General features: G+C 38.8%; 1 protein-coding gene across 2 annotated transcripts in view; it reads right to left on the bottom strand.

Annotated features, from left to right (window-relative positions):
• The window catches only part of LOC136879258 (uncharacterized), a 673,981-nt gene that overhangs the window by 547,693 nt on the left and 111,946 nt on the right, over positions 1–14,342 (bottom strand). For both annotated transcript variants that reach the window (XM_067153070.2, XM_067153071.2), the window contains exon 2: positions 9,980–10,120. In XM_067153070.2, the coding sequence (XP_067009171.1) occupies positions 9,980–10,082 (103 nt within the window). In that variant the 5' untranslated portion in view covers positions 10,083–10,120. The remainder of the gene's footprint in view (positions 1–9,979; positions 10,121–14,342) is intronic.

Below are 14,342 nucleotides of genomic sequence, written 5' to 3'. Positions count from 1 at the left end.
AATAGGCGGTTGTGCATTTAAACAAAGCTTCCTTGTGGAACTATCTTGATCTTAAAACTGTAATTCAATGCGGAACACAAATGAAATACTTTAGTGTATAAACTTATAGAAGGTCGGAAAGAAAGAATGTTTAGTAAATTGTCACCAAATGTCATAAATAATCAGACAAGTGCTGTCGAAATACACGTCCCATGAACAGTCGAAAATATCGAATGGTGACACTCTTGAGTTAAAACATCCTTGTAACGACAAAGCGAGAACTGAACAATGAGCCATTTTGCCGGTGCCATCACTCTCGAAGATTAGCAATTTAAATTTCAGTCGCGAATTTAATTTCAGAATCCAATTACTGCTGGTATAGTGGCAAGGAGTGAGATTTCATCTAAATAACTCGCACCGCCCTCCCCACATGGCGCGACAATTGTGTGCTTCGCAAAGCACTTCAGCCGCAAAGAGAACACAAACTATACATACGTAATGCAACACGAACATGTCTTCCACTTTCTCTTCTCTGTCTGGATGATGGGATTTAAAATAAAATATACTAGAACATTTTTTTTCAAAAAGCATTTTGAAGATATAGATGGCTTCTATTAGTGCGGAGGTGCACATAGAACCATCAACACTGTAAAATAGCACTGGTTACATATAACAGTTCGCTACTCGCCAAGTAATTGAATTGCTTGATGCTAAAAGACAAGCATTTTTGGAAAATAAATAAATAAATAAATAAATAAATAAATAAATAAATAAATAAATAAATAAATAAATAAATAAATAAATAAATAAATAAATAAATAAATAAATAAATAAATAAATAAATAAATAAATAAATAAATAAATAAATAAATAAATAAATAAATAAATAAATAAATAAATAAATAAAAAATAAATAAAAAATAAATAAAAAATAAATAAAAAATAAATAAATAAATAAATAAATAAATAAATAAATAAATAAATAAATAAATAAATAAATAAATAAATAAATAAATAAATAAATAAATAAATAAATAAATAAATAAATAAATAAATAAATAAATAAATAAATAAATAAATAAATAAATAAATAAATAAATAAATAAATAAATAAATAAATAAATAAATAAATAAATAAATAAATAAATAAATAAATAAATAAATAAATAAATAAATAAATAAATAAATAAATAAATAAATAAATAAATAAATAAATAAATAAATAAATAAATAAATAAATAAATAAATAAATAAATAAATAAATAAATAAATAAATAAAACCACACAAGCAATGTGGTTCAAACCTCTCCAGTTTGTACAATATCATTACAGTTATGTTACACATAACTACTACAGCATGGTAGAAGGTTACTCATGTATTGCAAAGTACTAAATTATTATCTTTAGTATGAGAAAGCTAATATTCAGTGTCCTGGACACACATTGTTTTGGCATATAAATAATAGTATGAGATATTTTTTTTAGCATAAGCTCTCTTTTAACACACATTTTCCTAAAATATTACAGGTCATTGTATTAAGCACAGAAAGATAATTCTTGAACTCATTTAACAAAATGTATTCAAAGAGTCTGATGTTCAATATTCCCCGGTATCTGCTTCGGTGGTAGGGCACATGCATATTTCACCATAAACATCCTCATAATCCTCCAGAGTAGGTGGCTTATAGGAGCTTTGCCTACAGGATAGGCCTATTCAGATGGCAGCTGTAGAGCTCCTTAACTAGGAATAGGGAGGTTAAAGGTATGACGTAAGATTCTATTGATGAATGGACGAGTGATGATATTCTCTGGAAATTCGGAATCATCCAGATTTCGCCATGTTTATGGTTCTCCTTCCCCAAAACAGCTGTTGGCTCAGTCCAGTTGACTTTGGCACAGAGCAAGTTCAAACCACTGTAACACGGACACAGATCATTGGACTGATACCGTTTTAATGTGAAAATATACCTTAGGACCTCTAGAAAATCCTAATCTCATTTTCTGATTTTTTTGTATGGACTCAACCTCTTTTAACATGAATCGATTCAATTTCTAGTGGAAGGTCCTGGTTGCACAGAATACGTTCCAATTTCAGAAACACACTTGGTATAAGATTTCCTGTTTTTAGTTCTGCAGGTAATTTTGGCTCTCACATCGACAAAACACAGACAACAATAGATGGAAACCTGCTAATTTGTTCATAAGTCCCTATGAATATTACTTTCTATAGGTTCCACTACTGTTGAACTTACGTCTGTGCAAATTATAAGAATTCTTTGATAAGAATTGACAGTTCTCAACCTTACAGCACGAAATAACCAACTCTCGTGTATTTTTTATTTTTTACAGTTGGCTTTACTTCGTACAGACACAGATTGGTCTTATGGCGACGATGAGATAGGAATGGGCTAGGAGTGGGAAGGAAGTGGCCGTGGCATTAATTAATTTGCCTGGTGTGAAGATGGGAAACCACGGAAAACCTTCTTCAGGACTGCCAACAGTGGCATTCGAAACCACTATCTCCCGAATGAAAGCTGACAGCTGCGCGCCCCTAACCATTTGACACGATCCTTATCTGCCAGTAGAATGAAATAACACTCTTACCGCAATTTGTCCAGGAATCATATTTAGAAACGCAAGGATCACATAGGGATTGGACTCGAAAGGTACCAGGCGTAGCTTCAATTGAAGTACAGCCCCTATATTTGCCTGCTTGAAAATGGGAAACCATTGAAAGTAATCTTCAGATTTGACAACAGTGAGGTTCGATGCGACTACCAGCTACACGCCTCGTACAACGTAGTAAACATGAAGTATAAATGTCAGGAAATATTCAGTCAAAGGTACAGCGGCGGACGACCATATTGTTTCACCCCTCAAAACAGTCACCGCCACAACCGGTAAATGGGATCGCCATGTATTGGCATTCGTTCCACGGTTCTGCACATAGTAAATGTCAGGGTATACGAGTGTGTAGGCTTGAGAATCGACCATTTTAAGTGAAGACAATGAAATCTTAACATTAATTTTACAACAAGAAATATGGAAGGCTATATACTGAGGTGACAGCCGGAAGCATTTAAGAGTAGAATTCATCGTAAATGAAGAAATAAAAGTCAAATGAATTAAAGTAACAAATATATGTTTTCCTTTGTGGGATATATAAGGCATTTTAGACGTGTGTGCTGCATCACGGTTCACAATAAACTCACGTATATATATTTCAATCGCTTCTGAGACTTAATATTTTTGACGCAATTAAGTATCGGTAATTATATGCATATAGTTCGATTTGTAGCTTCTTGCTCTTTATAGCGACTAGGGGACCCGTGCGAGAAATCTCGCATGTTCATGAAATACGCGATGGAGTAGCCCCCTGGTGAACTAAGGAATACACAAATCAATACATTATTAGACAGTCTTACTTGCCACTTAATGTAATCTTTGATTTTTTAACATTTAAAGTATCCACTTGAACGGAAGCAAACGGAAGTACATTGTTATACTGACGAATGTTCCGGAAGTAATTTCTGGTTTTACTATCATTCTTAACTGATAATTACAGCATATTGCAATGACATAAAACGGGCGTCCCAGCGGCCAAATGTGAAGGGGACAGCAGTGATGGCGCGTTACATTCCTACAGCAACAGTATTTACAAATCGCACATTTCGTACAATTTTTTAATTCATTCTATAAAAGAAAGATTTATCGATTTATGAAATGAAAGTGCAGTTCGTTACTGCTAATGTCTATTCTCTTTCTTTCGAATGCTCATTTGTCATAATCGGTTACTTGTGAGCGCCAAAAAGGGATTTATTGTAATTGGCTTTACGTGGCACCGACAGAGATACTGTAGGTCTTATGGTGAAGATGGGATAGGAAACCACGGAAAAACCATCTTCAGGGCTGCCGACCGTGGGGCTCGAACCCACTATCTCCCGATTACTGGATACTGGCCGCACTTAAGCGATTGCAGCTATCGAGCTCGGTCAATTAAATTTCGCTCAAACTCTTGCAACACTTGGAACTTCTTATCTCAAACGACACCTCGTTCGTTTCGCTGTCTTAAACACTGTGAGGAATCACAGATGAAACACGACTGCCATTCACGCCAGAAGCTCCCAAACCCACCCATTGTACGGAAGGGTGAATTTTTCATCAAAAAAGAATCTAATGAATTAGTTGAAAATTTTAATTTGTATTCTGTAAGAACGAAGACGTTTTTTTAACGGGTGTGAAATTTATGTGGGCTTAAGATGTTATATTCTTAAGTGGCAAGTAACGATATGATGGTAGCGAGTATGATCGCTTTTGCAAACAGTTGGGAAAAATGTCATTAGGGTATCCGTAATGAAGAGACAGAGGATAATTTAGGAATGAACATCAATAACAGTAATATTAATATATGTCATTTGCTTTATGTCCCACTAACTACTTTTACGCTTTTCGGAGACGTCGAGGTGCCGGAATTTTGTCCCTCAGGAGTTCCTTTACGTATCAGTAAATTCAGGAACACGAAGCTGATGTATTCGAGCACCTCCAGACATGTGGGGTGACTTGTGGAGAATAACGGACTGGGTCGTGGAGGGTAAGAGAAGCAGAGGACAACCAAAATGACGATGGTTATACTCAGTTTCTAATGTTTAAGTGATGATAGACGTGGAATTAACCCTATAATGCCCGGCGTGACAAATTTGTCACACGACTTTCAGATGCTATCAGAAGCTATAATACATCTCTTTTATTGTTAATGCCCATTGTAGCACATTTGTCACACAGTCGTGAACACACTCTGGTGGATATTTTCTTCAACTGTGGTCCGGGAAGAATAAAAGAGATGTATTATGGCTTCTGATAGCATCTGAAAGTCGTGTGACAAATTTGTCACGCCGGGCATTATGGGGTTAAACCAGATCGCTGAACTACATAGTTTCAAATAGAGGACTGTGCAGGTTAATTCACAGACACTTGCAAAGTGGATGATGAAAAGGATATCTAATGAAGATGTATACTGGATGTTGAAAAATTAGACAGCGCATATTACAGAGGTTGTATAGGGCACAAAAATAAACAACGTTGCTCTGCATGACTTACTTAGAGAGGATAACAGTAACAACAATACGTATCACGCATTTCATTTTACTCTGAGGTACAGTGATAAAAATGTTACACACTTCACTGTCCTTCACAGAATGGGCTCAAAAACACCGGCACACATGGTCAAACGATGGACTGTCGAACACAGACGAACACATCACGATTTTGTTTTAATTTCTTCAATTGCTGCAACTATCCTGGAAACCAGGGTCTCGTCAATGTCAACAGGAATCTCTTACAAAAGAGTCTGCATCCGACCCCAAGAAAGAAGCCTATTAAAATCTGGTTGCATTATACTTGAAAGGTAGACGGCAATGCGTTTTTATAATCAATATACATCCTCCTACGGATTAATAGTTAACCGCGGTGTTCCGCAAGGATCAAATTCAGGCCCTTTATATTTTATAATTTTCATCGATGATTTACCGCAAATAATAAAACATTCAGGATGTCGGGTACATGCAGACGAATTTAAAATCTACAAAGTTACCCGCATTCACTAGACGCAATGAAGTTACAAGAATATATTGACCGTGTTTTTATCTGGAGCATTAAAAATCAGTTAGCACTAAATATAAACACATGTCCTTACCTTACATTTACATCAGATATATTATCGGCGTATATCAAAGTTTTTAAAGCTACCGTTCTTAAATATTGTATATAAAGTTTCACCTCTGATATAGTATCAAATACAGAATGTGTAATAAATAAGTAAAACGGATGAATCCGGTGATCGGGGAGGCCACAGAACAGGACCCAATCCAACGCGGTTGAAATGAACTCGCACTGAAATTCCAAAGTGTCCCATCATGCTTGAAGAGAGGTCAACAAACTACTGACAAACGTAGGGTAACCTAGCGGCAAAACTGTATCTTCCACCACAAATGGTATCAGTGCAGTTATTTGTTTTCATGTCCTTTACAACATCTGTAAGTCTGTCGGTCAAATTTTTATACACCCTATATATGTATAAATATATATATGTTTGCTTTTATGATAATAAAAAGTTTCTGCACTGTGGTTCTACTTGAAGGTTATTGATGAGAATGCATCCATTATACATCTCTTTTCTATACAATATAACGATGTTAGTCTAGATCTCTGCATTCTGCACAACTCAAGCTGCTTCCCACTTCTCATTCATCATACACTTATCTAAATGTATCGATTCAAAACGTTCGCGAAGTAATTTTAGGTAATGATACTTCAGAGCTATATCATCAAATCCGCAGTGAAATTAATAATTCAACTCCGCGGTCCATTAAAATTCACATTCAAACACTGAAGTGTGTAATTCCAATTTTTACGCCGAACAGCACAAGTTATGTTGACACCGAGCCGGCGGTTCTGCCCGCGGTTGTTCCATCATCAGTCAGGCGTCATTTTCTACGCCAAGATCAAGGCTGTCCTGGGAACAGGACTGGCTGTGGATCTCAAGGATAGGCCACGCACTGGAACGGTAAATTCAAATTGGCAGCACACGACTTGAGTCACGTAGTGGTTAATATTCACAGCAGCCGTCGCAGTAATACGGGATGGATGTTAGGTTTGTATTTCTCTGCCGTATGTTGGCATTCCAAACTGGGCGTCATGTGGAAAAGCACAGGTCATGTAGGCCCCTGGTGGAGCTATGCAAGTGCGATAGAATAGTTTTTTGTAAGTCTAGTCGTCGGTACTCTTAGGAAATAACTTGATCGTCGTCCTTGGTATAGACCAAGAGGTTTCATAACGACCACTCACGATTTCACAGAGATTGTTCATGATTATGATGATGATGCTGTTTTTCGGAGCCTAACATCGAGGTCATCGGCCTCCAATGTATTGGAATAATGTGCAGTGAGATGGCCAAATGAAGGTTTAAACCTCCTCCGCTGGTCAAGGTGAACACGGATGAGAACATAAACAAAACGTCACTGGAACTTTAAATTCATTCCTCATTTAATTAAAATGAAAATAAAAGGCTAATTGAACTATAAATAAAAGCAATGAGTCATCTTTCAGAACTAAAAAAAGATGTAACATAAAACAGTTCCAGTCTGTCAAACACACAACAATTTCAATAAATATAACACTATAAATATACCTGTAAAAATACATACTATTATACAATGATATCCTCAGAACTTATCAAAACACTTAAAACATGCATATATATACAGTATTGTTTATGTAGCGTAAACTTGTCAGTGATAGAATGTTAGGTGATAATATGAACAAGTATTGACACAATGAAAAACTTCTGTAATTATCTGGACTGCCGATTCTAAGCCCGTTGTCACCAAACACTATTTCAGGACTCTATAGGATCTGAGGATGTTCTTGTAGAACGAAACCTGTCATTCTTTGTATACTAGTACGTATTTTTTACAGGTATATTTATAGTGTTATATTTTATATGGAAATTGTTGTGTGTTGACAGACTGGAATGTTTTTATGTTACATTTTACTAAGTCGAAACTGGATAACGTATTAAAAAAGAATGAAAGAACTACAAACGAAATACAACATTGTAATCCTCTAAAAAGGAATTATTTGAGTTTATTTTTAAATGGCATTAAATAAGACTTTTTTCTTAAACGTAAGGTAAAATTTTAGTCGTTTCTAAGAGAAGTGTAGAACAGTTAAAAGTGTAATTTATAATAGATGGAATAATCCGCTATCCCCCATAAGTCGGATGACGAGGTCATATCTCAATCAGTGTAATCTTAAGTGTTCCACAACTGTCTGAACAGCAAGAAATACTCCTTCTACCTATTGGGAAATTCTGAGTATATCTATAATGTTATTATAAAAAGTTCATGAGCTTGTTTTTATATGGAGGTTTATCTGGCGAAGCACTCAACTAATTTCAGTAATTGTTTCGCCATTAGAAAGTTTTTCAGATTATTATAGGCTATATATGCCGGCCCCGTGGTGTAGGGGTAGCGTGCCTGCCTCTTACCCGGAGGCCCCGGGTTCGATTCCCGGCCAGGTCAGGGATTTTTACCTGGACCTGAGGGCTGGTTCGAGGTCCACTCAGCCTACGTGATTAGAATTGAGGAGCTATCTGACGGTGAGATGGCGGCCCCGGTCTAGAAAGCCAAGAATAACGGCCGAGATGAATCGTCGTGCTGACCACACGACACCTCGTAATCTGCAGGCATTCGGGCTGAGCAGCGGTCGCTTGGTAGGCCAAGGCCCTTCAAGGGCTGTAGTGCCATGGGGTTTGGTTTGGTTTTTATAGGCTATATATAATTATACTAGATTACCTGGGAAGCAAACAGTTTAAATAAAAGTTGAGCAGGTGGACAAATTGCTTAAAGGGAACATTTACTATTGTATATACTATACATCAACACTGAAGGTGAAGCAGATGAGGCCGACGTGCAAGACAAAGGAACGTATCAACAGACATTACAAGACAACACTGTGGAAAGAGGTACTGTGCGCGCCCGAGAGTATGACACTCGGAAAACAACTGGAAATAGAAGAGAGAAAAATTATGAGGAGGATACAGGGACCAAAAAGACGAGGTGAAAATGGGAACGAAGACAATAAATAAGAGGTCTGGACTGAGATGCGGATCAGCGTGGAAGAAACAGACAACGGGAGGAATGAATATAGACCAACCAATATGCTGGAGCTGTAGCTCTTAATCAAGTCTTACAAAATATCCCGCGACAGCACGTGTTTATTTACAAGACAGAACTCCCAATAAGCACTTTCATGGATACTGTTTTCACGGTTCATCAACTAGCAAAGTGTCTGGGACAAACCTTGAAGATCTTACGAACAAGAAGAACACATTGAGAGAATTTAACAATTATGCACATCGCCGGCCACGCTCTCACGTGGGGCCAGGCGTGAGCTACTGTTGGCTGATATTGAGCACTTTCTGACCAGCCACGCCCTTATGCGGGGCAAGACGTGAGCTACTGTTGGCTGATATTGAGCACTTCCTGACCAGCCACGCTCTTATCTGGGGCCAGACGTGAGCTACTGTTGGCTGATATTGAGCACTTCCTGACCAGCCACGCCCTTATGTGGGGCCAGGCGTGAGCTACTGTTGGCTGATATTGAGCACTTTCTGACCAGCCACGCCCTTATGCGGGGCAAGACGTGAGCTACTGTTGGCTGATATTGAGCACTTCCTGACCAGCCACGCTCTCATCTGGGGCCAGACGTGAGCTACTGTTGGCTGATATTGAGCACTTCCTGACCAGCCACGCCCTTATGTGGGGCCAGACGTGAGCTACTGTTGGCTGATATTGAGCACTTCCTGACCAGCCACGCCCTTATGTGGGGCCAGGCGTGCGCTACTGTTGGCTGATATTGAGCACTTCCTGACCAGCCACGCCCTTATGTGGGGCCAGACGTGAGCTACTGTTGGCTGATATTGAGCACTTCCTGACCTGTCACGCTCTTATCTGGGGCCAGACGTGAGCTACTGTTGGCTGATATTGAGCACTTCCTGACCAGCCACGCCCTTATGTGGGGCCAGACGTGAGCTACTGTTGGCTGATATTGAGCACTTTTTGACCAGCCACGCCCTTATGTGGGGCCAGGCGTGAGCTACTGTTGGCTGATATTGAGCACTTCCTGACCAGCCACGCCCTTATGCGGGGCCAGACGTGAGCTACTATTGGCTGATATTGAGCACTTCCTGACCAGCCACGCAGGGTCTCCGCATGTTCCACACTTTCTCACAAACTACTGAACATACTGTCATATAATTTTCAGTGTTCATCAATTTTATGAATGAGCACAGAAACAAATTAGACACAGCTAATAACAAAATAACATATAGTTTCACTCCTAAAAGTTAGATTCCATGCTAAGGCTAAATACAAAAGCATAAAGTAGCAATATTACCAGTCTCCACTGAATTCAGGACATGCAGTACAGTGTTTACCTTTACCATTGTTGATCTCGGTAATGCAGGTATGCACTGTGTAGACGGCGCTGCTTAGGTTCCCGGAGAGCCCCGGGCCAGGCTGTTGAAGGAGTAACACGCACACCATCTTCAGCTGCTGACAGAACAGGGCTGAGAGGAGCACATCTGCAAACAACAGCGGGTTGAAGCCCAACACATTCCAGCAACTACCAGGCACAAGTCAAGGCAGAGTGCCTATACATACATTTACACATTAAAATTTCTTCCACTACTTTAAGTATAATTTTCTCTGACGATATTACTTTGAGTCATAATTCTTTTTGCGAAAAATCAATAACACCAGTGCCTACACTACACACTTGTAAGTGTATCCAAAGAAATATCTTCCCCATTTAAAATTGATTCTCAAAACGAAAATATATTTCCCAAGAAATGGTTAGTTTCATACTATTAATGATTTTGGGAACAATCAAAGAACATCCCTCGGGAGAGTGCGGACCGTATTCTCCCAGCTAGTTTCAAGAAAGAAGCAGGCGACAAGCAGGTGCCACATACCGTTTTCTGCATGCTGCACATCTACACGGCACAAACCAGCAATCCGGTGTAGTGCATTTGGCTTCTCTTAGGCTTTATTTTCAAGTATGAAACGTGTTTCTGTTTCGCATTTTTACATGAATATGTCACCCAAAAATTTGTGTGACGGAATAGTGTGATGTAACAAAATGTGTGGCGCTACGTTACCTAGCAACAGTACCTGAGAGCTGCGCAGGTCGTGGGACCTCACTATAGTGAGAGCGACATTTGCTCACCTGGCAGCCTGCGCGGTTGCTAGGTAACATCATCTCATGCATTTTATTGAAAGACATATTTATAAGCATGTGATTTCTCTGAAAGGAAATTTAATAATTTATTGGCTTCAAGACCAGCAGTCAAATGCGTAGCGTCAAGGTGTGTTGTTCCCTCTCCCACGTTGGGCGCTACATGCGCTGAGGGCTACTTCACAGATTCCGTGTAAGAAATTTACCATTCCTATGATAACGGCAAAATTTTGAATTTTCACTACACCTGTGACAAAATATAAAGTGTAATTGAATAAAGGTATGTCACATGAAGTAGTGGTGGTGGATGCTATTCTAAGTAAACATCTTCAATGTTTTAAATTCCTATCTTAATTAGTGTAGAAGAAAGTAAATAACAAAACTTCGGTCAATGTTTTTGAGAAGTGAATTGCCACTGGATACTCCTCTCTGCAGAACAGAACGTCAACACCTATCTCAAATTTTATGTATGATTAATTATTAGATTTTCTAGCAAATGTCTGCAGGCTATTGCCGTATAATTTCTTTTATGATCCTTTCTTTTACCTGAAATACATTTCCGACTGAGAATAACTAACCGATTTAATCACTTAATGATATTTAATGATTGAGCTGGTAGAGTACTCGGGTCCATTCCAGCACATTATCTGTATTTCAGTTTCTGGCTTGAATGATATAAAAAGGAACATTATAATTTTACATTCTTGCTAATACAGAGGAAAGACACACTCTTTAATTATAGGACAAGCTCGGATAAACTGTCGAAACATTAATCAGCCATGACTTGTCGCCTGGTTCCACATGATCAGCTGAAGGTTGCACGACATGGAGCATTTCAATGTTAAACGAAATACAAACATAAATTCTTGATAGGTCTGGGCTGTTCCTAGATGTAACACATGAGTCGAATGTATGATACATGCTAATATTTGTCGAAGAACATTTCTCGCTAGTACTGACGTACAAAATAATATGAGTATTTCTAGTATTTGAATCTTACTTATATATTTTATGTTGAAAACTGAAACCATTTCCGTCGTCGTGAAACCTTCAATCTGCAATATACTTTACAAAATATGTGAGAAATAAGCCTCTCGTTCAGATTTACCATTAAACAATATTATACCAAGCAAATGTTAGTTAAAACAGAATGAAAACACTATCAAAATATCCTTACATTGATCACTGTACAGATACTTTTATCACAAGACAATTCATGAGAAGAAAATTGTTGTTTTATTCTTCTTGATACCCTTCCAGAAAAAAAAACTAATTCAAGGAAATCTCACATCCAGAAATTCATATTATATCTATCTGGTGTGAAATTTAACAGAAACAGATAAGGATATTTTTAAGTTCACATGCATGCCATACTAGCACTATTTCAAGCAAAGCCAGGAAAGCAAGCCGACACCAATTTCCACTCCACTTCATCCATTAAGCTACAAAGCAATAAACTTGAACCATAAAGCAAGGTGAGGACGTGCTGAGTTTCTCTCGAAAGGAAGTAAAAGGAAAGGGAAATAAGAGTGCAAGACAATGACCCTAAGAGATCATGCAGGAAGAATAGTCACTTGTATCTCATATGTGCCTTCATTTCCCTATTCCATCTTACGTAAGTCTCATCTAAGGGTCATCAGTCTCTCCACGGTAGTGAACACAATTAAAGGGCTGTCCGTCACAAACGTAAAAGTTTCATTCTTGTCCGAGGGCAGTAGTTCAAGTCGCCGCCGATGACGTTAATATTTTTCCAAACTGAAAATCTCTTTATGCTGCGGGTCATCCGAACATTTGTGTGACGGAAGTGTAATCATAACAACCGTGCAAGCTGTGATGTAAGGTGTTGCTACCTAGCAACCGTGCAGGCAGTGATGTAAGGTGTTGCTACCTAGCAACCGTGCAGGCTGTGTCTTATGGCTGGCAGTCATCTTAGCATGGCCATGACCGGGAGACATATTTATGATCATTATGATTTTCACAAAGAATAAAGTGGTTTCTTTTCCTTGCTGTATGTTTTACGTACTAGAGGTTCACACAACTCTTATGACGACAGGACAGGACAGGGCTAGGACTGGGAAGGAGGCAACTGTGACCTTAATTAAGGGACAACCGAGCTCGATAGCTGCAGTCGCTTAAGTGCGGCCAGTATCCAGTATTCGGGAGATATTGGGTTCGAACCCCACTGTCGGCAGCCTTGAAGATGGTTTTCCGTGGTTTCCCATTTTCACACCTTAATTAAGGCCACTGCCGCTTCCTTCCCAGTCCTAGCCCTTTCCTGTCCCATCGTCGCCAAAAGACCTATCTATGTCGATGCGACGTAAAGCCAATAGCAAAAATAAAATAAGGGACAGCTCCGGTTTATTTGGTGTAAAAATGGGAAACCATGGGAAAACCATCTTCTGGGACCGAAGGTGGGGTTCGAACCTATCATATCGCGAATGCAAGCTCTCGGACTATACATTTGCTCGCTTTTGCTTTTCTTAACACTCAGCTTCGTCTCCGTTAGAACACCAGATGTGCAGGCGTGGTGAAAATAATTCATTTGTAAAAGAGAATAACTGTCAATTTCTCAAAATAAGGAACACAAAAGATGAAGGTACATATTATTATTAAAAAATTGATCTCCTGTAGCTCCAATTTATCTGGAAATACCAGTTGTCAATGGATGAAGAAAACGGTGCGGGATAAGGTTGTCATTTTATTACTGGCCTTGATTAGAATGGTGTGAGAAAACTAATTTTTAACTCTGACAAAATTCTTAAGCATAAAGGTTATTTAAAATCCGTTCCGATAGATGTTCAGTACCTCTTCCTGGAAGAGGGATTGCAGGTCAACGACACCCAACCATCCTTCCGAAGAAACGTTGCAACTCTACCCTCAAGAACAGGGCAGTTCCATTTGTGTAGTCGAGGTGCGTCGCGTACTTCCGAAAGTGCATATAAGATGTTTCCAGTGCAGTGCAGAATTAATTCATTAAAAACGATGCAAATATGCATCCACAGGCGTTATAAATTGAAGCAGGACTAATATACGCAAAATTAGTTTTATTATATAGAACCACGAGGCTCCGAGATGAACTTATATTATTTGTACAAATAAATTATAGGCTTTTGCTAACTTACTACACTTACTTTTCAGACATATGCGTTATTACAGCTATTTTGTCTTTTCCCAAAATTGTTTCAGGAACGGGAAGTGTCAATGTGTGTCCAGAGAAGGTATAAAAATACTCGAGTATCTCATATTCATATTTGCCGCAGACATCTAGGAAACTGAATGAGGGAGTCGAAACGAGACATAAATCTCCATTTCCGCAATACGTTCTAGTAAAGTAAACTCGTGTCCTCATCTCGAGGTGGTGCAGCTTTTTCAGGCACACCCCCATTGGAGGTGAACTGCGTGTACCATTTGAACCACATACCAGCCCTCCTGCCATTCTTAAATTTCTGGCAGTGCCGGGAATCGAACCCGGGCCTCCGAGGACCGCAGCTTTTAACACTACCCGTTACGCTACGGAGGCGGACATACGTGCTAGTGAGGGGGGGAGAGAGAGAGAGAGAGAGAGAGAG

This window comes from Anabrus simplex, chromosome 8 (assembly GCF_040414725.1).
Source record: "Anabrus simplex isolate iqAnaSimp1 chromosome 8, ASM4041472v1, whole genome shotgun sequence".
Taxonomy (NCBI): domain Eukaryota; kingdom Metazoa; phylum Arthropoda; class Insecta; order Orthoptera; family Tettigoniidae; genus Anabrus; species Anabrus simplex.
This window is presented reverse-complemented; position numbering and strand designations above follow the sequence as displayed.